General features: G+C 40.7%; 1 protein-coding gene and 1 long non-coding RNA gene across 6 annotated transcripts in view; one reads left to right on the forward strand and one right to left on the reverse strand.

The window, feature by feature from the left end:
- Window positions 1-17895, reverse strand: part of LOC308065402 — a 220065-nt gene extending 202170 nt beyond the window's left edge. Inside the window, exon 1 of the long non-coding RNA XR_013928759.1 lies at window positions 2669-17895. This is a non-coding gene — a long non-coding RNA (uncharacterized lncRNA). The remainder of the gene's footprint in view (window positions 1-2668) is intronic.
- Window positions 1-22637, forward strand: part of TMEM117 (transmembrane protein 117) — a 234682-nt gene that overhangs the window by 172379 nt on the left and 39666 nt on the right. For all 5 annotated transcript variants that reach the window (XM_080391332.1, XM_080391331.1, XM_080391330.1 and 2 more), the window contains one exon: window positions 18263-18422. In XM_080391332.1, coding sequence (XP_080247458.1) covers window positions 18263-18422 — 160 coding nt within the window. The remainder of the gene's footprint in view (window positions 1-18262; window positions 18423-22637) is intronic.

Genomic DNA, 22637 nt, shown 5'->3' on the forward strand with positions numbered 1-22637 from the left:
TAGAAATTGAAAAGACCAAGGCTGGAAGTAAAGGACAACAAATTATTTCAGGAGGAGAGGGACCTTTGCTTACACCTTGTTGAGAATCCCGCAACAAAACTTTTCCTTTTTTTTTTTTTTTTTGAAAATGGGAACATTTGGAAATGCATCACTTTTGATTAAACTTTCATTGAGAAATGTGTCTTATCTGTGGGAAGGAATTTCTCATCAAAACTAGTGAGATATTCAGTCTCTTCAGAGTAGCCAGTAGCATGGTGATCAAATCCACATGGATGAATGTTAATGTGAGCCCCTGCACTTCTCAGTGAGGGGGAGGTCTGGGGAGAAGCTTCAGTCTGGGTTTACTGCATCTTTGCTGAGTTCCCTATATATTGCTGTTTCTTCCAGGATTTATCTGTTTTCTGATTTCTGTTTACTAAAACAAGCTGGAAAGGAGTGCAGATTAGTCTCAGGACAGAACACAGGGCTTTTTCTGAAATACTGAGAAGTTTCTGTTTGAGAAAGATAACCATTTCATGACAAACTCAAAGTTTAGCCAAATATGTATCTGGGCATCTTAGTGAATTCAGTCATAACAATTCTTAAGTTCTCTTGTGCTCCTTGCTTCTCAGAAGTTCCTCTTCGTTTATCACTGGAAAAGTGACAGTACTCGTATTATCACAGAACTAGGCATTAGTTATCAGAGTAGCACTGGCCTACATGTATTCTGGTGAGTCTCTATTAGTTTCTTTCTTTAACTTTCTAACTTTATAAGTTGCTCATTCTTCTTTTTAAGCCTGTTCTATTCTTAGAAATATTAACTTTCCAAGACATCAAAATCACAGTAATTTGGATGTGATTTTTCTTTGTCTTCTAAGAAGACATGTATCAACCTTATACTTGAACTGGCTCAACTTCTGCAAAACCATGCATATTAACTTCTTCCTGGGCAACTCTTCAGTTGGTATCAGTTCTTCTTGAATTATGTATAAAAAGTATTATATATTGCAATTACTATAAATGTCAAGTGAAGTTTTGAGTGCTTGCATTTGTAAAGTCTTAGTTGGAGCAACAATGTCAGCTGAAATTTAGAAGTCCTGTACACAAAAAAAATCCCTTCTGTTTTGAGTGCATAGATTTTTTGGGGAGGAATTGTGATACATTTTTTTTTGTTTGAGGCTAGCACCATTACTGTTCACATTTTTTCTATAAGTAAGTAGAATTGCTTGTTGGATGATAAGATCATGTTTCCTTCATAAATGTTAAGGATGTGTAACTTACATGCTTAGCTACTAGGATTCTTTTATTAGAGGGAAAATATCATAGGAATATAGGAGCATAGGATAGTTCAGGCTGAAATGCAGGATCTCAGGAGGTTTCTAGTCTCCTACTCAAAGCAGGGTCAGCTCTGAATTGGCACTAGGTTGCTCGAATCTTTATCCGTTTGGGCCTCCAAATCCTATAGTGATGGAGACTGCACAGCTGCTCTGGGCTGCCTCTTCCATTGCCTGGCAGGACTCCATGGAAATAGTTTTTCCTTATATCCAGTCTGAATCTCTCTTTTTGCAACATATGCATTGTCTGTTGTCTGCCTGTCACTCACTCATGTGAAGAGATTGGTTCCATTTTCTCGCTAACCTCCCCAGAGGTACCAGGGGCAATTGTTATGTGCTCCCAAAGTCACCCCTTCACCACGCTGAACTTGCCCGCATCCCTCAGCCTTTCCCCACAGGACAAGTGCTTCAGTTCCCAACCATCTTGGGGACCTCTGCTTTAGTTAATTGGTGCTTTTTATGTAGGGGGGAGTGAAAACTTGATGTGATATTCTGGATATGGTCTAATAAGTGTGGAGCAGAGTGAAATAATAATTCCCCTTGATCTACTGACCATGGTCCTGTTAGTACAGCCCTGGACACTGTTGGTACCTGTTTACTACCAGCATACATGCCCAGATTGTGCTCAGCTTGCTGTCTACAAATGCCCTTTTCTTACTAAGTTAAGATTGATATTCCTTGGAAGATTTTTGACATAAAAATGCATTGCTCAGGAGGCAAGATTAAAGCTTTTGTAACTTTTTTTTCCTGGTGTGTTGGAGTTGTTTTGGAATTACATTTAATCAAAATATAATCAATTTGTTAGATGAAAGAGCTTGCATTTATTCCAAATGCTTTGGAAAAAAAAAAAACCATTAAAGAGCAGTTCAGGACAATTATGATTATATTTTACTTTGATAGGATTTGCACAAATGTAATTGTAAAAGGTACAACATCTTGATGAATGAAACATTATATCCCATAGATACCGTGGTTCATGAAATCGAAAAAATGAGAAATGTCTTATTCCATCAAACTACTATACAGCTAAAATATACCACTAATCTAATCCAGAACACAGAAAGCCATTAAACTGTAACAATTAGCTTATTCTAAATTTGAACTGTATTTTTAAATTTTGGTTGTGGATATAATACATTATATGACAAGCCATGAGAATATAAGTGTATGCCGTACTGCCCTCCCACCTACTCTTGCCAAAAGCTTTGTTTAAAGAGCAGCAACATGACAGCATCTGGGCAAGGAAAAAGTGTTCCGTATGTTCTACATAGATAAAATCAGGCTCGACTTTTATCCTTAAAGCTTTGTAACTCATAGAATCATAGAATAATAGAATCATTTAGGTTGTAAAAGACCTTTAAGATCATCAAGTCCAACCATTAACCTAGCACTGCCAAGTCCACCACTAAACCATGTCCCTAAGCCCACATCCACACATCTTTTAAATACCTCCAGGGATGGTGACTCCACCACTTCCCTGGGCAGCCTCTGCCAATGCTTGGACAACCCTTTTGGTGAAGACATTTTTCCTAACATCCAACCTGAACCTCCCCAGGTGCAACTTGAGGCCATTGCCTTTTGTACTATCACTTGTTACGTGGGAGAAGAGACTGACCCTCACCTCACTGCAACCTCCTTTCAGGTAGTTGTAGAGGGCTGTAATGTCTCCCCTGAGCCTCCTTTTCTCCAGACTAAACAACCCCAGGTCCCTCAGCTGCTCCTCATGAGACTTGTGCTCCAGACCCTTCAGCAGCCTCATTGCCCGTCTCTGGACAAGCTCCAGCACCTCAATGTCTTTCTCATAGTGAGGGGCCCAAAACTGAACCCAGTATTGGAGGTGCGGCCTCATCAGTGCCGAGTACAGGGGGATCATCACTGCCCTTGTCCTGCTGGCCACACCCCTGTGATACAAGCCAGGATGCTGTTGGTCTACTTGGCCACCTGGGCACACTGCTTTCAGCCAGCTGTCAACCAAGAACCCCAGGTCCTTTTCCACCGGGCAGCTTTCCAGCCACTCTGCCCCAGGCTGTAGCATTGTGTGGGGTTGTTGTGACCCAGGTGTAGGACCTGACGCTGCTTTGTTGAACCTCATACAACTGGCCTCGGCCCGTTAATCACATGGCACTTGGGAACAGCCTGTTCCTGCACCTTTAAGATTTCGTTCCTGAAGAATGTCCAGCCTTCCTGGACTCCTTTGCCCTTCAGGACTGCCTCCCAAGGGACTCTGTCAACCAGTCTCCTGAACAGGACAAAGTCTGCCCTCCAGAAGTACAAGGAGGTCATTCTGCTGACCCCACTCCTTCTCTGAGAATCAAAAACTCTATCATTTTGTGATCACTGTGACCCAGATGGCCCCAGCTATCACATCACCCACAAGTCCTTCTCAGTTTGCAAACAACAGGTCCAGCAGGGCCCTTCCCTAGCTGGCTCCCTCAACAGCGGTGTCAGGCAGTTGCCTTCCACACACTCCAAGAACCTCCTAGACGGTTTCCTCCCTGATCTATTGCATTTCCAGAAGACATCTGGTAAGTTGAAGTCCTCCACAAGAACAAGGGCTACCAGTTTTGAGACTTCTCCTAGCTTCTTGTAGAATAAATATTTCATCTGCCTCTTCTTTCTGGTTGGAAGTCTGTAACAAACTCCCATCAGGAGATCTGCCTTGTTGGCCTTCCCCCTGATTCTTACCCATAAACACTCAACCCTATCGTCACCATCACTACGCTCTAGACAACCAAACCATGCTCTAACATATAGAGCTACCACACTGCCTCTCCTTCCTTGCCTATTCCTTCTGAAGAGTTTCTAGCCATCCACTGCAGCACTCTGGTTGTGCAAGTCATCCTGACATGTTTCCATGATGGCAACTGTGTCATAGTTTTCCTGCTGCACAATGGCTTCTAGGTCCTCACGTTTGTTGCCCATGCTGCGTGCATTGGTGTAGATACACTTCAGTTGGGCTATTGATCCCACCTCTTTGTGTGGAGAAGCCCTAATTCCTATGTGACCATTCTCAGGTGCTTCCATGTTTTCTAACACATGAATAAGCCTCGTGTCTTCGCTGCTGTATGGATCTCATTTTATGGGTTTGGTTCTTGTTTTTACCAAAAAATTGTGAATTTTAAGACTCTGCAACATTAAAATGCTTTGCAAAATCATTTCAGTTTTCCAAAATTTGGTTTAAAAAGCAAATAAACCCCAACTATTCAGTCACATTTTTCATTTGACAGTTTCTAAATAGAACTTTTCCATTATTTTATTCAAAGATGAGTTTTGACAGATCCTAAATAAAATGTATTTGTTTTCCAATTCAAGCAGGCTTTTCATTATTTTCTTGAAAGAAATTAAAACATTGAAAACTGACTTCAGTTTTGAGATTCAGCTCTGGATTCAGGTGCCTAGTATTTATGTCTTGATTACGTCTGTCAACATGCCAGCTCATATTACAGCCAGAGAAGTTTTGACCAATGCAAATGATGGTCTTTCAGTTTGCCTCGAATGGAAACTTGTATTCAGTCACCTCAATAATTTTCCAGGCTCCACTGACTGAATAAAGGTGGGATGCGGGTGCCTAAAGATAGGTATTGACTACAATTTGAAATGCTTTAGGGTATTGAAAAAGTGCATAGGCCTGGTAGGCATGACACAGGATACAGAGGATACCTCCTTTTGCAGGGTCTGGAGGCCAACCAAGGTACTCCACGGTGCCCCAAATCACATCAGACATACATGTTTAGGCATCTAAATCTACACTTCTGTCGACCATAATAAGAGATTACATATGTTAACTCACATGTAGATTTCTACCCCAAAAAAATCTGTGGTTAAGTCTCTGGCTGAATCTGAGTTCCTTATAATATTTTTAATTTAATTTAATTTAGTTAAACCATTTGTAAAAATAATCTGTGTTGAAAAAAATAGTGATCAGTTGTTCACTTAGCTCTTGCCAAATGTAGTACACTTCACATGTGATTTAGGAAAAAAATTGAATTTAAATGCAGAAAAGAAATGTGAGTTTATAATATCCTGAAGAAAACATTCAGACTGTTACCTATGTAGTAAAACTGACCAGGGCTAAAGTTTCATTAATTGTGAAACACATTGTGAATACAGACAATGCTAGTAAATTCAATAACTGGGAAATAATGATGAAGTTATTCATTAATGAAAGTATTGGTTTATTATTCACTGATTTTTACCACCTTTCTGACTTACATGTTGTTAATTGGGTCTTCTGAAAATCAGTTTCTCTTAAATCAACTATCTAGAAATCCAGATAACCTGGATCATAGATAGGCTTGAAAATGTGGTGTTAAATCCACACTTTGACTCTTGCTTGTTTCTAAAACCAGAATTCAATAACATGTTTCAGTTCAGTAAAACCAGGAAGGTGTGGGGATATACTTCTAGCTCCTGTTATAGATCTGAAGACCCTAATTTTAGGCTCAGAGTAACATTTTGATTACCATCTAAATACATTTGAAATGGGAGTTGCCTTCTATATGTAAAGAGGTATGGGTTTTTTTTCAATTCCAAAAGCTTTTCTCATTCTACATTGCAATTATTTTAAACTTTACCAATTACTTGATGATAACTGATTAAAGGAAGCCAAGAATGTTTTCTTCTCATAACCAGTTTCTGTGACAGTTACTGGGGATGCTAGAAACATGAAAAGCCAAAGTCCTTGTTATGTATATTTTTTTAGGCATATGTTCCCATGTCTTCCTGCTCTGGTGAACAGCAAACCTTGACTCACTCTTACCAAGGACTGAGAATAACATAAAAGTTTAAGAACTAGCCATTAATATACTTAGTTGGGTGTGGGAAATCTGTGTCCAGAAAGCTGTACTAATGTTGACTTATTTATACAAAGTAGAGCAGCTCCAACTACAGAGTCTGAACAAATAGGACCATGTAGCAACCAAAAGCCTGGCTATTATGGCATGCATCTGGTCCCTTTAAGGCTGGTATTCAAAAGCCTGGTCTGATTCACACAGAACAGGTATTGGACCCTGGGCCGTTTGCCTCATCTCATGCAGCTGAGACACTGCCCTAATTCCTGGCTCATTGACCACAATGAGGGGCAGGAATGCCCAATTCTGACACAGCTTCCCTCATGTTACAGGAGTCAGCCCTTTTACAGGGGTAAATTCCATGTATTGATGTACTGCCTTTGTCTGAACATAAACCATTTTCACTGAAAAATTGCCAAGCAGGTCTATCCTAAGGCACATGTGATGCTCTGAAAACATTTTTGAAGATCTTGTTTCTGTTGATTGTCGAGCCAGCTGTCTTCCACCCCCCATTCTGTTGATAGAGTAAGTGATATATTCATCTGAAGGTAACCAGAAAAATTGCTTCCCTTTACCTTATATAGAAATGTGGGGGGAGGGTTTCAGAATGATTTCTGCTGGAGTTAAGCAATTAACTTCTAACTTTGGAAGCTGAACATTGAGTTACTTGGTTATAACTCATGTGAGTCCTATACTACCTTGTGTATGATAGGTATTGATTGAATTTTTTTTTTGCAAGCAAGACCATGAACCTTCTTAAACTATTTTTCCTTTTTTGTGTTGTAGATAGGAAATAACATTTGAAACTTAAAGCTTATGGCTGATGAGTTTAATTTAAATGAGCTGCTGTTTGAAATAGATAACACTTTCATTTTAGTAAATTAATGGTGTGGCAAAAGGAAATTCAAAGATGCTTCTACCTATAATAAAAAAAGTGATGGTCTCTGGAATTCTAATATTTCACCATGTGATTACATTACCTAATCTTATTCATTTTGTTACATGAAACACAGTAAAATGTTTCCTCTGTGCATTAACATAAATGTAATTTCAGACTTTATACCAATCTTTGTGCAAAAATCCAAAATAGCTCTGGAATCATATTGATAGACTCTAATATAATTGCAACGATCACAGTCAAAGAACAGAAGTAAAGCAAGGTTTATGGGAAAGGTAACATCCTTTCTTTGACAAACTGATATAACAGGAAAAAATAAACTAGTGCTGTTCGCATTCACAAAAATGTTTTTCATTTTTCTAACTAAAATGTATGTATAAAAATGCAGAATAAAAAATTCCAGTTTTGCAAAACTCAAAGCATCCTTTATACTCTGCAGTGCCTGGTTTCTTCAGCTCACCAGGCAGAATGACAAGGATAGACTAGAAGACGTAACATGAAATGCAAGTTTCTCAAAATGTGCAGTATCTGCTATTGACAAGCGTTTATGAACCAGTCCCAGCATAGAGTTCCATTCGCTATTGCCTTTTTGAAACAGAGAGCATTTCAGAACTTGCAATTTCACAACAGGTATTTTGGAATTGGCAGTTGCTGGCAAATACTGAATTACTTACCCATTATTTTCTTCTGTAGGATAGAAGTCAGAAATACATTATTGTGATGACAAGTTTTAAAAAGGTAATGCAATTCAAAGTTTGAATTAAAACCTATTTTCTTCTTATTGGTACTTCAGATGATTAAGTCTTTTTGGTGATAATCTACATTAATCTACTTTTTCCCACCTCTTTATGGCTGCAGAACATGCCATGGGTAGTGTGGCACTGAAATCTGGCAGTGGTATTATTCCATATCTCTACCACATATTTGTCCCCATCAGGGGAACAAGCACTGTATTTTACCAAAAGAGATCCAGTGTAACTTATTTTCCAAATATTTCTAGATATGTGTTGCATGTGACTTCTAAAGTGTATGTATTAGCAGTTCACTTCAGTAGCACACCTCTGAAGTGGATCTCCCAGTTCTCTCTCCACCTGTCTTTTGGTTCACAGCATGGATTAATCTTGCGGTACACAAGTGGGATTTCTTCTGGGTGCAACTGAAGTGGAAGCTGCTCTCTGGTATCTCACCTAGCGAGCTGCAATTTTGAATAGATACTTGGTTAAGCCCACAAGACACAAACACCATGGTCCTCAGCACGAACTGTGTCACCCTATAGCACTGCACTACCCTGTTGCACTGCAGTAGCTGCTGATAAAGGCAGAGCTCCCGAGTCGCTGCTCTTTCTCCTTTCAGAGCACTGTCCTGCCAGGGCAGAAGAGCAGTGGCCAGCTTGAATCCATGCTGCTCCAGAGAACCCAGCCACTTTCCAACAGCAGAGCATCTGTCCCTTACACTTGTGTAATTGCAGAAGTGGTACTGACACCAAGCAACAGGCAGAGTAAATATTTTATTTTAAATGGTTTTAGAGTTGCTATTTTTGACAGATTTAATAACAGAACCCTTCTTAATTAAAATAAGTGAAATAAAAAGCTTTGGCATTTGCATATGAACATCTGCAGTAGCATTGTTCTTCATAGTTATTGTTCACTGTGCAATGGTATGTTTGGCCAGTGTTGATTCTGGGATTAAAAATTATGGAGAGTATTTAACTTGATGGATGACCTTTCTTTCCTGAGGACTGGAAAGCATTTTAAATATCAAGAGCAGTAAATTTTTTTCCTCCCTTTCTATATTTGTTTTCACAGGGTGTTTTTAACTATCTTGGCACATTCATGAAAAACTGACATTATAAACCACTGCAATTGATCACTGAGGCAATCAGCTCCGGTGCAGGCACATTCCGCAGCTGAGTGGAGGATCACGATGCATGGAAGTGGGGGTGGGTTGTAAGCCGGGGAGACCCCAGGTGAGCACCAGGACCCAGCAGCTAGCACAAGAGCGGCTGATGAGGCATGGGCAGGGCCAGGAAGAATGGCGGCCAACCCCCCCCAAAGGGCATCACCATGGAGCGCTGCGCTCAGTGCCTGGCACAGCAGTTGGTGGAGGGAGGGTGCTGCTGTGAAGGAGGGAAGTTCCACTGGCCGAGTGGAGAGACTTGAAGTCCATATAACCCAGCAACTGGGCACTATTCTGGGCCCACCCGCACAGGTCAAGGGCACTCATCCTACCTGACCCTGACAAATTGAATGGTGGGCACCTGTCTGAGACTGGCTGGGGAGTCTGCACCATCTACCCCAGCAGTGGCTGATGCCTCTACCCAGATGGAGCTGCTGAAGGGAGAGGCTGCAGCGAAGAGCTCAGGCTGCAAGGAGTGCCCATACCTCTCACCTGGGGCAGGGACAGGCAGCAGACCTGCCTGCAAAAGGTGTGCCCGGGTGGAGGAGCTTCTGCAGCAGGTGGCTGAGCTGCAGGAGGCATTGAGAAGGCTGTGTAACATCAAGGAGGCTGAGAAGGAGTTAGCAGCTGGCTCTAAGCACAGTCTGCAGGAGACCTGCAGCCCACAGCCAATTAGCCAAAACCTCCCCCACCAGCACACACAGAAGGGAGGGGGCTGATAATGCGGAAGAATGGAAGCTTGTAACAGCAAGGACCTGCAGGAGGAAGACTTCTCCCGAGGCCTGAGGCGCCCTTACAGAACTACTTTACTGGTCTGCAGACTGAAGAGGAAAGACCCTTCACATCAGGAATGTTGCTGGAGCTAGGGCAGCCTTACATGCTCCCCATATAACAACCAGCACAACTAAGAAAAGGTGACGGGTGGTAGCAGGAGGTGATTCTCTTCTGAAGGGTATGGAGGCACCCATTTGCCGACCTGATGCCCTCTCTAGAGAGGTGTGCTGCCTGGCAGGGGCTCATATCAGGGAATGTCACTGAGAGACTACCAAGCCTCATACAGTCCACTGACTGTTATCCCCTGCTGTTGTTTCATGTGAGCAGCAGTGATCCAGCCAGGAGCAATCTGAGGAGCATCAAGAAGGATTACAGAGCCCTGGGAACAGTAGTAAGGGATTCTGGAGTGCAGGCAGTTTTTTCATCAGTCCATGGAACCTGAGGAGGTGCATCTGTGGGTCCTGAGGGAAGTGGCCAATGAAGTGGCTAAGCCACTGTCCATCATATTTGAAAAGTCGTGGCAGTCTGGTGAAGTTCCCCCTGATGGAAAAGGTGAAACATAACCCCATTTTTAAAAAGGGAAAAAAGGAAGACCCAAGGAACTACAGGCTAGTCAGTCTCACCTCTGCATCTGGAAGATCATCGAGCTGATTCTCCTGGAAACTATGCTAAGGCACATGGAAAATAAGGAGATGATTAGTGACAGCCAACATGGCTTCACTAAGGGCAAATTGTGCCTAACAGATTTGGTGGCCTTCTTTGATGGGGTTACAGCATTGGTGGATAAGAGAAGAGCAACTGATGTCATCTACCTGGACTTGTGCAAAGCATTTGACGCTGTGCTGCACAACACCCTTGCCCCTAAACAGGATAGACATGGATTTGACAGATGGACCAGTCGGTGGATAAGAAATTGGCTGGATGGTTCCACTCAAAGTGTTGTGGTCAATGGCTTGATGTCCAAGTAGAGACCAGTGATAAGTGGAATTCCTCAGGGGTCAGTACTGGGACTGGCGCTGTTAAACTTCTTTGTCAGAGACATGGAAAATGGGATTGAGCACATCCTCAGCAAGTTTGCCAACAACACTAAGCTGTGTGGTGTGGTCAATATGCTGGAGGGCAGGGATGCCATCCAGAGGGACCCTGACAGGCTTGAAAGGTGGGCCCATGCAATCATTATGAAGTTCAACGAGGCCAGGTGCAATGTCCTGCAAATGGGTCGAGGCAATTCCAAGCACAAACACAGACTGGACAGAGAATGGATTGAGAGCAGCCCTGAGGAGAAGGATATGAGGATCTTGATTGACGAGAAGCTCAACATGGCCTGGCAATGTGTGTTTGCAGCCCAGAAACTGATCATATAGGAATATAGAATTTATGATCTCATTTCTTCACTAATGTGTACTTCTGTCCCAAATGTATAGAATATTAAGCAATACATGGAAACCTTATTAGTGATGTTTTACACTTTTTAAACAACCTGGCTTAGTGGCAATTATGTGTGAAAGTGTGATGAAAAATTCTCAAAATTCTATGTCATATAAATCTAAGAGCTACTTTTCACTAAGCACAGGTAGGGCTTTTTTCTGGAAAAGGTGTAGTCAAAGGGCAAGATGCTGCTTTTTGCCTCTTGGAAAAGACAAAATGAAGATGAGGGAAACAGCCAAAGTTTGTCTTTCATCTCTTCAGTCAATCTTAACAGAGCTCTTCCTATCTGATCATCAAAGCTGTAGCTTCATAAAAGATTTGGCAGAGGGTCACGCAAGGCAAGAAAATTCTAAACAGCTCTAAGAATGAGCAGCTCAAAGTTGCTGTTAAATTGAAGGTGGTATTATATTGCCCTCATATATGGTTGTGCAAAGAATTGTATTTGATATTTGAGCACTTCCACTATGTGATAGTTTGAGAAATGAAGTTCCATCACAGACCAAAATTTGGTTTTTGTACACTTTGTCCTGCTGATATAGACATGAAAGATCACGACAATCCATTTGGAAACAGTTCTTGTTTGCAGCGTTAAATGTTTTTTTGACTTGTATACATTTATTAGCTTGTCTTTATCTTTCCAGGGACAAATTCTGGTTTGTTCAGTTTTCTACCAAATACAGAAAAATAACACAGAGTGTTTCCTGAAGGTGTGGCTGGATAGAATCAAAAGTACTTCTCGTATAGGTCTGGAGAGGATGTGCTATAAATGGTTGTGTGGTACTGCATTGGGGCTGCAAGAGGATGAGCCAGGCCCTCATGGACTCTGCCTAGGGGAATCCTGATGTGGGAGGTAGGACACACGAAACAGCAGAAGAAGGTATTTCCAAGCAGCCAGGACCTGAGATCACTGCAGTACATTGCATCTTCTCTCAGCCAAGACTTCTGAGAACGTCAGTAACTTCATGCTTGGCATACTGGTTTAATGAAATGGTGCAGGCAAGCCAGACTTCCAGTTTGAACTGACTTTGTCATGGCCCATAATGTTACTGAACAACTAGAATGTGTGCACTTGCATGGGCGGTTTACAGATACAGCCAGGAAAATCTTTTACCAGGAGGACTGGTGGCAGTGCTGTTATTTTGGAATTAAAACAAAACTAAATGATGTGGCCCTCCCTCTCCCTGAAATAAAGCCATGAAGTCTCAGGTTTGCATCAACACTTGACATCAATTGTTAATTGCAAAGCATGGGTGTTCCCTTCCTCTCAGCTCTTCCTCCACAGCCCAGCTTTGTGTTTCAGAGAAGTCCATCTTCTGCTCCAGGACACAGTGCTCTCTCAAGGCAAGGACTGCACAAGTATGGGATGGCACTAGTGGGATTTCAGATGGCACTGGTGGGATTTCCCTTTGGGCAGTCAGACTGCAAGCCTCAATATGGCAGGCAGTCTGCACACTAAGCTGCACAGGCTCAACTGTGACATTCCCTGCCACACTCTTTGAAAATGAGTTTCCAAATTGCTGGCTTCTGATGGGAGAAGGTCTTTATTTCTTGCTCGTTATGGACCCAGAGAATTATTGATGTATCTGAATGCAGTCACACATTTGGAAAACAACTGCATTGCAGATTCCAGGAATAAATGGCTTTTTTTTTTTTTTTTTTTCTCCACAGACAAATTTCGGCTCATCCCATTTGTAAAAAACATGCACTTCATAAGCTCAGGATTGTACATGTAACATGTACAGGTGCAAGACAAAGAGAAAAGAGTTATGGCCCAGTCAGCCAGGGCAAGGACAATGTCTGCAGTAAGACGAGCACTGGCAAAACGGCACTGTAGGGGGTCTGCAGAGTCTTGAGAGTCTTCAGTGCCAGACTAAGCTTACAAAACTCTTTTGGGAATTAATTTGTTAACACAATTATGGGCAGCATACAATATGGCAGCTCCTGCTCCTTATATCCCAGGAAGCTGTCCCTACCACTTGGAAATGGAAAGAAGCCAGGTTTGGTTGGAGTCAACAGGAAAAGTCATCTTTACTTTTGCCACTGTTGAGTGATGGAATGGAAACATCTACTGGGGAAAGATTCTGGCAAAGTATCCTACAGAAAAATTCAGGTCCTCACACCACTAGATGGATTACTCACACCACTAGGTTTTATGGTTTTTGCTTTCTTTCACTGAACATTTAGGATTTATCTTAGACTTCTGGAAAAGCTTTTTAGATAATCCCACCCTATCCTCAATATTTTGGAGTGGATGAAGTGAAGATAGTGAAGAAGTGAAGCCCTGGCACTTTAACTTTAGGGTATTTGCTGAAGACGGCCGCAACTGTGCTCACCCAAATACACACTATCCTTATTTTGTTTTCTAGGGAATGTGTTGGCCTCAATGGGCCTTATTTTGTTTTTGTTACTTTTCCTTGCTGTGATGTTGCATTGGCTTTGTGTCCTTTGTGTTTCTGTCCAGGTTATTTTTTCATTACACTTTGGAAGTGTATCTTGTTTATTTAATGTACTGTGTTTCTGATCTAAGTTCCCTTGGTTCTTGTTCACCCTTTGGCCACAGCTGTGCCGGAGTGTGGCATGCAGGGCGTCTGGGAACTTGGACACCAGCAGAGAAATTTCTCAGAAAGCCCCATGAGGAGTGCTTTTCTCAAAGAGTGAGGGAAGAGCAGTAGCAAGAGAGGGCTGATGAAGAGCTGCTTTCCTTTACAACAGAATTTTTATTTTAAGAATCAGTAGGAAAGTCCAGCCTGATCTCTGGTCATCATGTGCCAAGTGACAGCTCAAGCACTGTATACAAGGGACACAGAGACAGAAAGTCTGGGGAGAATTTTTTGGTGATTTTTGAAAGAGCAAGAGGTGTTCAAGAGAAGGGTGTGATATTTTCAGCCTGACAGGCAGAAATAGGGCTGAGATAATATGCATGATGGCCATTGCATGTGTGGACAATGCGAGTATGTATGGACTTTCACAGTGAGATGAGGCCCACTGTTTCCAGTGATAGCCCTGTTAGCAGAGTTCATGCTTTAGCAGGAGCTATGCAGTGCACTGCATGCTGGCTTAATGTGCACAGGATTTAGGAATGTTGTATTTAGGTGAATAAATGAAGTCTGTGATCTCATAGCAAAGCAGACCAGTGTAAGCTCCATGATCATGCTGTGAAATTTATGGGCATATATAAAAAAATATATTATGGGCTGATATTCCCCAGAGACAGCAGGGAATAAGCAGCACTGCCTACAGTGCAGATCAATACCTGTATATTGGACTTCTCTGAATCAAAGATGCCCTGTTTTCTAAAAATTTAATGCAAACCTGTTACCCACCAGGGTCTGCATTAGGCTGCAGTGACAGCCTTTTTCTATTTACATAACCATGACCTCCACTGAGCAAACAGAAGGTTCATATGCTTAGACCAGCATCTCAGACTTCTGCAAAGTTCACGAGATCACACCAAGTGAGCAACGCTATGGATGACACATGTGGTGGGAGCATGTGACTGGTGACATACCACACCAGCTCTGAATTTCCCCACCTCTAAGTGCTTTTCAAGTAACTTTGTCTAGGGTTAGGTTGTCCAGACTTCAGAGGGTGATGGCTATGTTCTTGAATGCTAGGATGGTAGCATAGAGACGTTGTAGGTAAATTAATGCCAGGTGCTTGGCATAGTTTGTTGAAGATGGCCCATTGCCCATGGATGCTCTGTACTTACTACTAATTGTAGTAGTGTAGAGGAAAACGAGGCATCACAGCCTTTCTTCTCCAGAAATGGCATTTCTGCATGATAGAGACTGCAACATTGAGGTTATGACCCTGTCTGCCATGAGGTATTGTCTGCAGCCACTGCCAATGACAAAAATCTGCTCAAGCTTCTGGTCCATGTTGTGTATAACCTCTTGTAGTGTATAATATGCTGGGTGATAGATGCTAAGTGGTTGATCAACTTGGTCAAAGCTTATGGTCCAAGAAAGTGCTGTTGTGAGGAGGTGAAGAAGCCAGAGACATATGGTTTGGCCCTTCCTAAGTGTGGGAGGACAAAATTAATGTTTTGTTGTCAAATGAGGGCCAGCAGTGTGTATTCAGTTTGCCATGAGTGACTTGGTTTAACAAATTCAAAACCAAACTCAGCCCTGGCTATCGATTATAGAAGTACAGTCTAAAAAATTATCTGTTTCTTGAGAGGTTCCTGGCAGTAAAAATTCTTTTCAAGCTTTCCCTCAGTTTGGAGTAGAACTAGGAATTTTACATCATCACTGACTGTGATAAGCACAGTACTGACTTTTCTGGACCTACCTAAAAAATTTAACTTCCCAGTATGCAATTGGCCTGGACAGTGGTTTTTTGTAGACTTTTTAAAAATTTATTTATTTTTATTCTTTATAATAACTTCATGTCTTGAAGAGTACGGGCTAGGTTGTAAAATGCATGTTATTGTAACTGAACAGGTACCCAAGGCACATAATCATTCAATACAGCGAGCTAGAATTATAAGTGAAATGCAAAGTGTATTTCCTTTGTGAAGTAGAGAAAGAAGTTGTCTGGTACAAAGAGTCAATCCTCTCTTTCCTTTCCCCTCATAGCCCTTCCATAAGCAGAAGATGGAGAGGTCTGGCCAGCAACGCTGTGAACAGTTTGATGGTGTTGCTCTTTCTCAGTAATGTGCATTGCAGAATAAAGGACAAACTGCACTGGCCTAAATATTGCAGTGTAGCTCATATTGGTTCATCTGATACGAGTTATGTCAAGCTAAATGAAATCTTCAGCTTCTCTTAATCCCCAGGACGCTGGGTCAGTGCTGTACTTTCACAAGAAGTGAACTGAACTCTAACCCAGACAAACTCTGTTTATACTCCAAAAGCATGTATTGAATAACTTGCTGTGTTCCAGTACCACAGGTCAAAAATACAACTGAGTGCTAATTATGCTGTGTAATGCAACCATTTCAAGTCTATTTCGAACCTTTTTTATTTTTCCACATTTTCTTGTTCTACTAGCAACCTATTTCCTGCTCCCTTCCCTCTCTATTCAACATTTCAGAATGAGTAACGAAGCAGTTTTTTAAGTGCATATGTATTTCCTCAAGGAAATCAGGGCTTGAGCACACACACTGGCCTTTGCATGCATGCCAATGAAGCATGCATAAAAATATGTCTGTCTTTGCTTGCATACGTGCCAAAGTCTGATGTTCCATGCTTTGAACTCCTGCTCCAAAATGCCAATGCATAATTCAAGAGGACTGAAGCAGAACAGCATTGAGCATAACTTCTGAGTACATGCTTCCCATAGCAAACTACATAGACTTGAATTACAGTTCTAAACTGCATGTGCACCAGGAGATGTGGGTTCCTCAGAAAGAGGATGAAGAAAATCGGTGCATCCAGCAGCCAGGGCAGTATGTGCTGGCTGGCAGACAAGCGTTAAGGACTGGTTTCTTTCTGGAGAACTTCTCAGCTAAAACGAGAACATTTACCTCCGTGTGAATTTCAGATATGACGGTGAAATAGGTAGGAAGAACCACCTCTGTGGGTATCAAGACACTATATGCAAGAGAGAAGCACCTAATGAATCACCTTTCCAAAGTAAACCATTCTGGGTATGTGCCAAAGTGGAGCTTGTAGAAAAGTCAGTCAGGTTCAGGTACTGACAGGTGAGGTGGTAGCTAAGCAAATGTTTGGGGATAAGCTGGCCTGGGTATTGGGTATGTCTAAGTCTAATATGCCTCATTCATTTTTTTTCTTGCCCAGATGCTGATAATACACTCAAGGGGTACTGTATGGTGCCGTATGGTGTTGAATATAACTGAATTTATTTATTAAGAATAAAAATAAATGTTCAAAGGGAAAGGTGGTAGCAATCAAGTTATTTTCTGTCTCATTATATTGTGAAGAAGCGCAGCCCGTCATGCCACAGAAGAACGATGTTTAGGAGTCCAAATGTCTACACTACTGCTTATATGCATATTTGTTTTCCCTTCCTACACAGACACAGCCAAGGCTAATGTATAAAAAGAAATACATACAGACTGGTAGCCTGTGACTACTGGTGCACAGATTTTTCTTTTACTCTGCCGAGTATTTCTCCTGTTTGGAAGTGTCGTGGGAAACATACATCACATTGTTTTACAGCCCTCAGTAGCTAAAGAAAATGAGACTTTATTGCTGCACAAAAAAAACCCTGCACCCTGCCACAATTATTAAGCTGCATGCATGAGTTCAGATGTTGATATGCCCCTATTATAGCACAGATTTACTGACAGCTATGGGTACTGGGAGAAGCCTTGCTCCCCCTCAGAATACCAGCTAAATTTGCCTGCTTTCACGGAACCAGGAATTCAATCAGTCATCACTGCCAACTCGGAAGGATATCACCAAAGTGCTGCTGGAAATGATGCAGAGCTATTTTAGGGGAATAGCTTGGAAAGATATTTTCTTAAATACCATATTGTAAAATTGTATGAATTAGCCAAATGTGTCTTCTGGAATTCTTATAGCATTCATATGGAGGTTTTATTCGTTTTGTAATTCACTTTTCACTGACTTCTCAGAAATGCCATAAGATTTGTTGAAAGCTTGTACAAAGGACATCTTAAGAGACACAAAGCAAAATCTTTCTACAACCCTCAGAATTTACGAAAGATGAATTTAGCGCAACAACAATTTCTTTCATACAGATGTGTTTCTATGTAAAAATTAGACTTCACGGTTAGTACCCTATAGCTCCTACAGTTGAGAAAATACTTTTCAAAGGCTCTAATGTCTTTGGTGCCATAGAAAATATTCTCTCAAATTGTTCATTTGAATTTGGCCTAGATCATACAGCCCTTGGCACTTTGTTATAGTTTACTTCTCTCTTAATTTAATTAATTGGTTTGCATCTCCAGTGAAAAATACGGAATGAACAATAAGAGTAATATGCTGCAGCCCAGTTTTGCAACATGCTTAGCACTAGCTACTAAATTTCTTTTTACTAAGGATACAGCTGACTGCTTTCCTATTTTGAGTTAAATGATTTGTTTGTACACTTAATTTTCTTCAATCTCTTTTCATCAGTGGAAAAGTACTGATAAAGCAATAGTTGACCATTAGAAGACAGATAAAATAGAATGATGTGTCTTCATTACTATTGTATTCTCTCTGAAGTATTTATATTTTTTTTTCCCCTTGCAGGACGGTTCTCTTTACTCTGACCTCTGTAGTTGTGCTTGTCATCACTACTGACTGGATCAGCTGGGACAAGCTGAATCGTGGATTTCTGCCAAGTGATGAGGTGTCAAGAGCCTTCTTGGCTTCTTTCATCTTGGTGTTTGACCTTCTTATTGTCATGCAGGTACACTGTCCTATTGTTGCATTTAAGCTGCTGAGGCAGCCTAGTGACTATTTCCTCTAGAGCAAATGGCATTTAGCTAAGACTACATAAAGGTAAATAAATGTTTAGTTTGCCATCACTATTAGTAGGATCATTTTATAACACAATTTTCAGTGACTTTGCAAAAAAGCTTTCTGGCCTTATATTCTGAAAATACTGCTGATTTCTCTTCCTAGACTACCAGGTAAGAACTGCATGACTTTCCCAGTAAGAAGGTCACCCATAAATGACATCAGGAAAAGAAACAGAAGCTGGTTGTTTGGTAAATTCAAAGGAAGATGAGAGAAATTCAGCCAAAAAAGAAAGAAATACTTCCATACATCAAGTATTCACAATATTAGTGTACACACATTACAGCGTTTTAATAGACAAAAATTAGTATTTGCTATTAAGATTCCGCTTTCCACTTTCACATGAAAATTTCTTTACTTTGATGGCAGATCCTTGTACTGTAATGTCCTCTGCCAGCAAAGTTAACTGGGAAGGTGATTCCCTGTAGTCTGCTTAATGTCTGCTCCTTTAAATCTAGCTGTTAGGGAAGGAATCTGGGTCACAAGTGTGTGGCCAAAAACCTCTTTCATGTGATGCTGTTCTGTACCCATTGCATTTGTCTGTGGTTCAAGATTTGTGTGAATAACTTACCCAATGCTCTATGAAAAATTAGGTCATTTCGGATGAGGCAAGGAAAAGGAGCATCAAAGGTCTGAGTGACTTTTGCTATTAGTCCTAGAGATGTTAGACTGTTGAATTGAAGTTTAGCAAAGAATTTGAGAAGAAATGATGGGTCCTTTTTCTCCAATTTATTACTAACTCTGCTAGCAGTGACCGCTTCTGAGACACTTAGTTCTCTTTAATGAGATATCTATTGCTTGAGTAATTATCATAGAGGTGACACTGTGATAGAACTCAGAATTTATCACTGCTGTATTAGAACATTAAAGCTGCATAAAGTCCTACAGTTCAGTTTTATTTTCCAGTGTCCACCACTGTTCAGTGCTCACTGCGGTTCATGGTTAGAACAAGGAGGGTAAGAAAGGGAACACTCTTTTCCTAGTAAGATTTCTGGTTCTTTCTTTTCTCTCCCTTTGCATTTTACATTTTGTTTGCCATTCCAAAAAGATTAAAGAGAATGTATAATAAATGATTGTACTTCACCGGTCTGTAATGAAAGCGTAAATGAAAATACACAATGTATTAAGCTATACTGAACTTGATACTGTATGCAGGGTAGAGAAACAGAGTTATCTTCATATGAAATAATTAGCAAACCATCCTTTCAACTTTCAAAAATGAAGTTCCAGTACTTTGACCTTGGAGTCCCTATTAATATGGAAGAGTTTTATATGAAACAGGCTGTCTTGAGTACTATTTCATATTTTTACAACATAAAGCAAGAGACTCTTTTTAATTGCATTTTTGACTGATGTTTGTGTGATGGAGTAATTTATTTATTTAAAGTTATTTATTTGGACTGTGCAACTTAGTTGGCATGTTTTATTTACAATGTAGTTCTAGCATCATTGCATTGCTACTGCAATAAAGTTGAGACAGCAAAGTATTAAATCACAAGTGAAGACCATCAGGATCATTATCATTTTATTGAAGTATGATTTAGAATTACATGTCTCTTGAAATTCTTCCTGAGAGTGTTGTCTGTTTCACAGATTTTTTTTAACTTAACAAGCTTTAGCAACAAATTAGTAAAATTAAAAACAAAAAACCAACCAACCAAACACACACACACACTCAAAAAAAAAAAAAAACCAACAAAAACCCCACACCAACCAAAAACATAAACAACCAAAAATGCTTAATATTAAGCAATTTCTGTTTGAGGCTAATGTTAACCAAGAGCACAGATGAAGTCTCATCTCGTTTTTGAGTACAGACATTTTCTGTCCCTCTGAATGGTAGCATTAATTCTGCAAATGTGGCTGTGTTTAGCAACAAGAGAAAACTAATTAAATTTGGAAATTTATTCTCTATGCTGTGAAAAATAATCACATAATTTTAAAGGTCAGCTTTTCCTTCTCATTATTATTATTATTATTTAATATTTATCTAAGCCCTAGGTAGAGCATAAAGAAGAAAAAAAAAGGCCTGAGTGTTCCCTACCCTGAAAGGCTACCTTCTGTCAAGTAGACATAACCCAGACAGACATGTGAGGAGTAGAACACAGACAGCTGAACCTTATATAGACAGTTATACATGAGTGATACTTAAGGATACATGCACTTTTTACCTTTATTTTCCATCCTGCAACAAACCCTGGCTGCCTCCCACCCCGCTCTCCTTCTAGCGTACAAAGGCTTTGCTGGGTATTCAGGGGATGGGTCAAGGAGACAAGCATGGGTGAGAGACAGAGTAGAAGGCAGAGACATGGGACTGAAATGTCAGCGTGAAAGTTATGACCACAAAGATATTAAGACAATCCAAGAAAACAGAATGTTACAGAACTACAACAGGACCTCCTGGTTAGTGTGGTGGGCTTCTGGCCCAGGCTGTGTTCCCACCTCTTCTGCAAGCCTCACTGTGACATATGACATCTGTCCTCCCTCGAGTGAGGAAAATGGACCCTGAGGTCTTGTTTTAGATGGTTGCTGTGTATGCATCTCCACCTGACTTTAATTGCTGTATATTTATAATCAATGAAGAGATCGAGGTATAGCTGGGGTGCTTTTAAACTTCTAGAGTAGGATGAGGTGCAGCAGGCCCTAGAAGTACATGTTTCTGTCCACTGAGAATAAACAGACCCAACAGGATGAGCTAAGAGGAGCCATCCTTTAAGCCATACCCAGGAAAAGGGTTACAAGGGTGGCGTGGCTTGAGTCCAGAGCTGCAGCTCTGCAAGGATCCCAATCAGCTATTTCCACAGCTGGTAAAATTGCCAAAGTAACATTTCTCTGCTAGTGTTCTATCATGGAGACTTCTTCAGAGCATGTCTGCCTCTTGCAGGAAGAGTCATCTCCACTTCTCTGCTGCCTGGCCGTGATTTGAAAGGAATTTAAGTTTCACTGGATCTAGGACAGTGTATCAGAGATAACACCCATTTTAGGCTGTTTGAGAGGCAGCGCAGAGGGCTCCATTCCAGTCCTATTTGTCAGGATATTTTATTCAATGTAAATATAAACACTGATTTTTTTCAATATAGAGGCTGCATATTTCCTCTATGACAAACAGCAGATCAAATTCAGTCTGATGCAGGTGAGCATTAGTTCATTTTAAGGGGCATGGGCTTGCTTATAGTAAGAAAGTAAAAACGCTACAAGTTAGTTATTTTTTCCAGTATGGAAGTGAAGTTTGTAATTTCCACAGTGTTTAATTATGCATGCCCTGATAATCGAGATGGAAGATGCCAACATATGTATATTTCTGGCACTCATAGCACTCACTGCTGTACATAGGCATTGTTATAATTTAAACCTTAGTTTCAGCTTGAGTGCAAGACCAGATATATTAAAGCTGGATATGTAGTAATGCTATTATGATGTAATAGAACTTGTTACTATTTTTAATAAAAAATTAATCTATTTAGTTGTATTCCTAAAAGAGGTAATGGAAAAGCTGTTAATTAAAGGAGTAAATATGAAAAAATGAAACTATAATCCCACATTCCAAATGTCTCTATTTGAGCAAGTAGACAGTACCATTAGCCTATATACTGGCTTATCTTTTTTTTTTTTTTTTTTGTATGTGTGTGTGTGTGTCTGTGTGTGATGTTCATAGACTCATAGAATTATAGAATGGTTTGGGTTGGAAGGGACCTTAAAGATCAGCTAGTTAAGTTCTTAGTGACTTTGATAATGGGTAGGAGCCTGTGGTGGCTGGATTATTAAACCTCGTGTGTCCAGGGGAGATGACTTGTTTCATCTCTGTAGTGTCTTTTGTGAGCATTTACAGGTTTCTCCAGACTTCTGAAAGATTGTGGAGTATTTCAGCCTCACTGTGGAGTTACATGCTTTAGCTCCCTTGCTGAGCACTTTGCAAGTCCCATGGCATAAATTCTTGCAACTCTTATGACTTACTGCAACTTTTCATCTGATGGTACAGTTAGATACAATGTCTGAGTGATTTAAAAGCTACCTGAAAATACAATTTGATTCCAAAAGGAGAATTTATTTTTCAATGAACTGAAGCAATTCTGTAACAGCTGAGTGGAATAAACAGAAGCCAGGC

Source organism: Falco punctatus (genome assembly GCF_963210335.1).
Source record: "Falco punctatus genome assembly, chromosome: 6".
Classification (NCBI taxonomy): Eukaryota; Metazoa; Chordata; class Aves; order Falconiformes; family Falconidae; genus Falco; species Falco punctatus.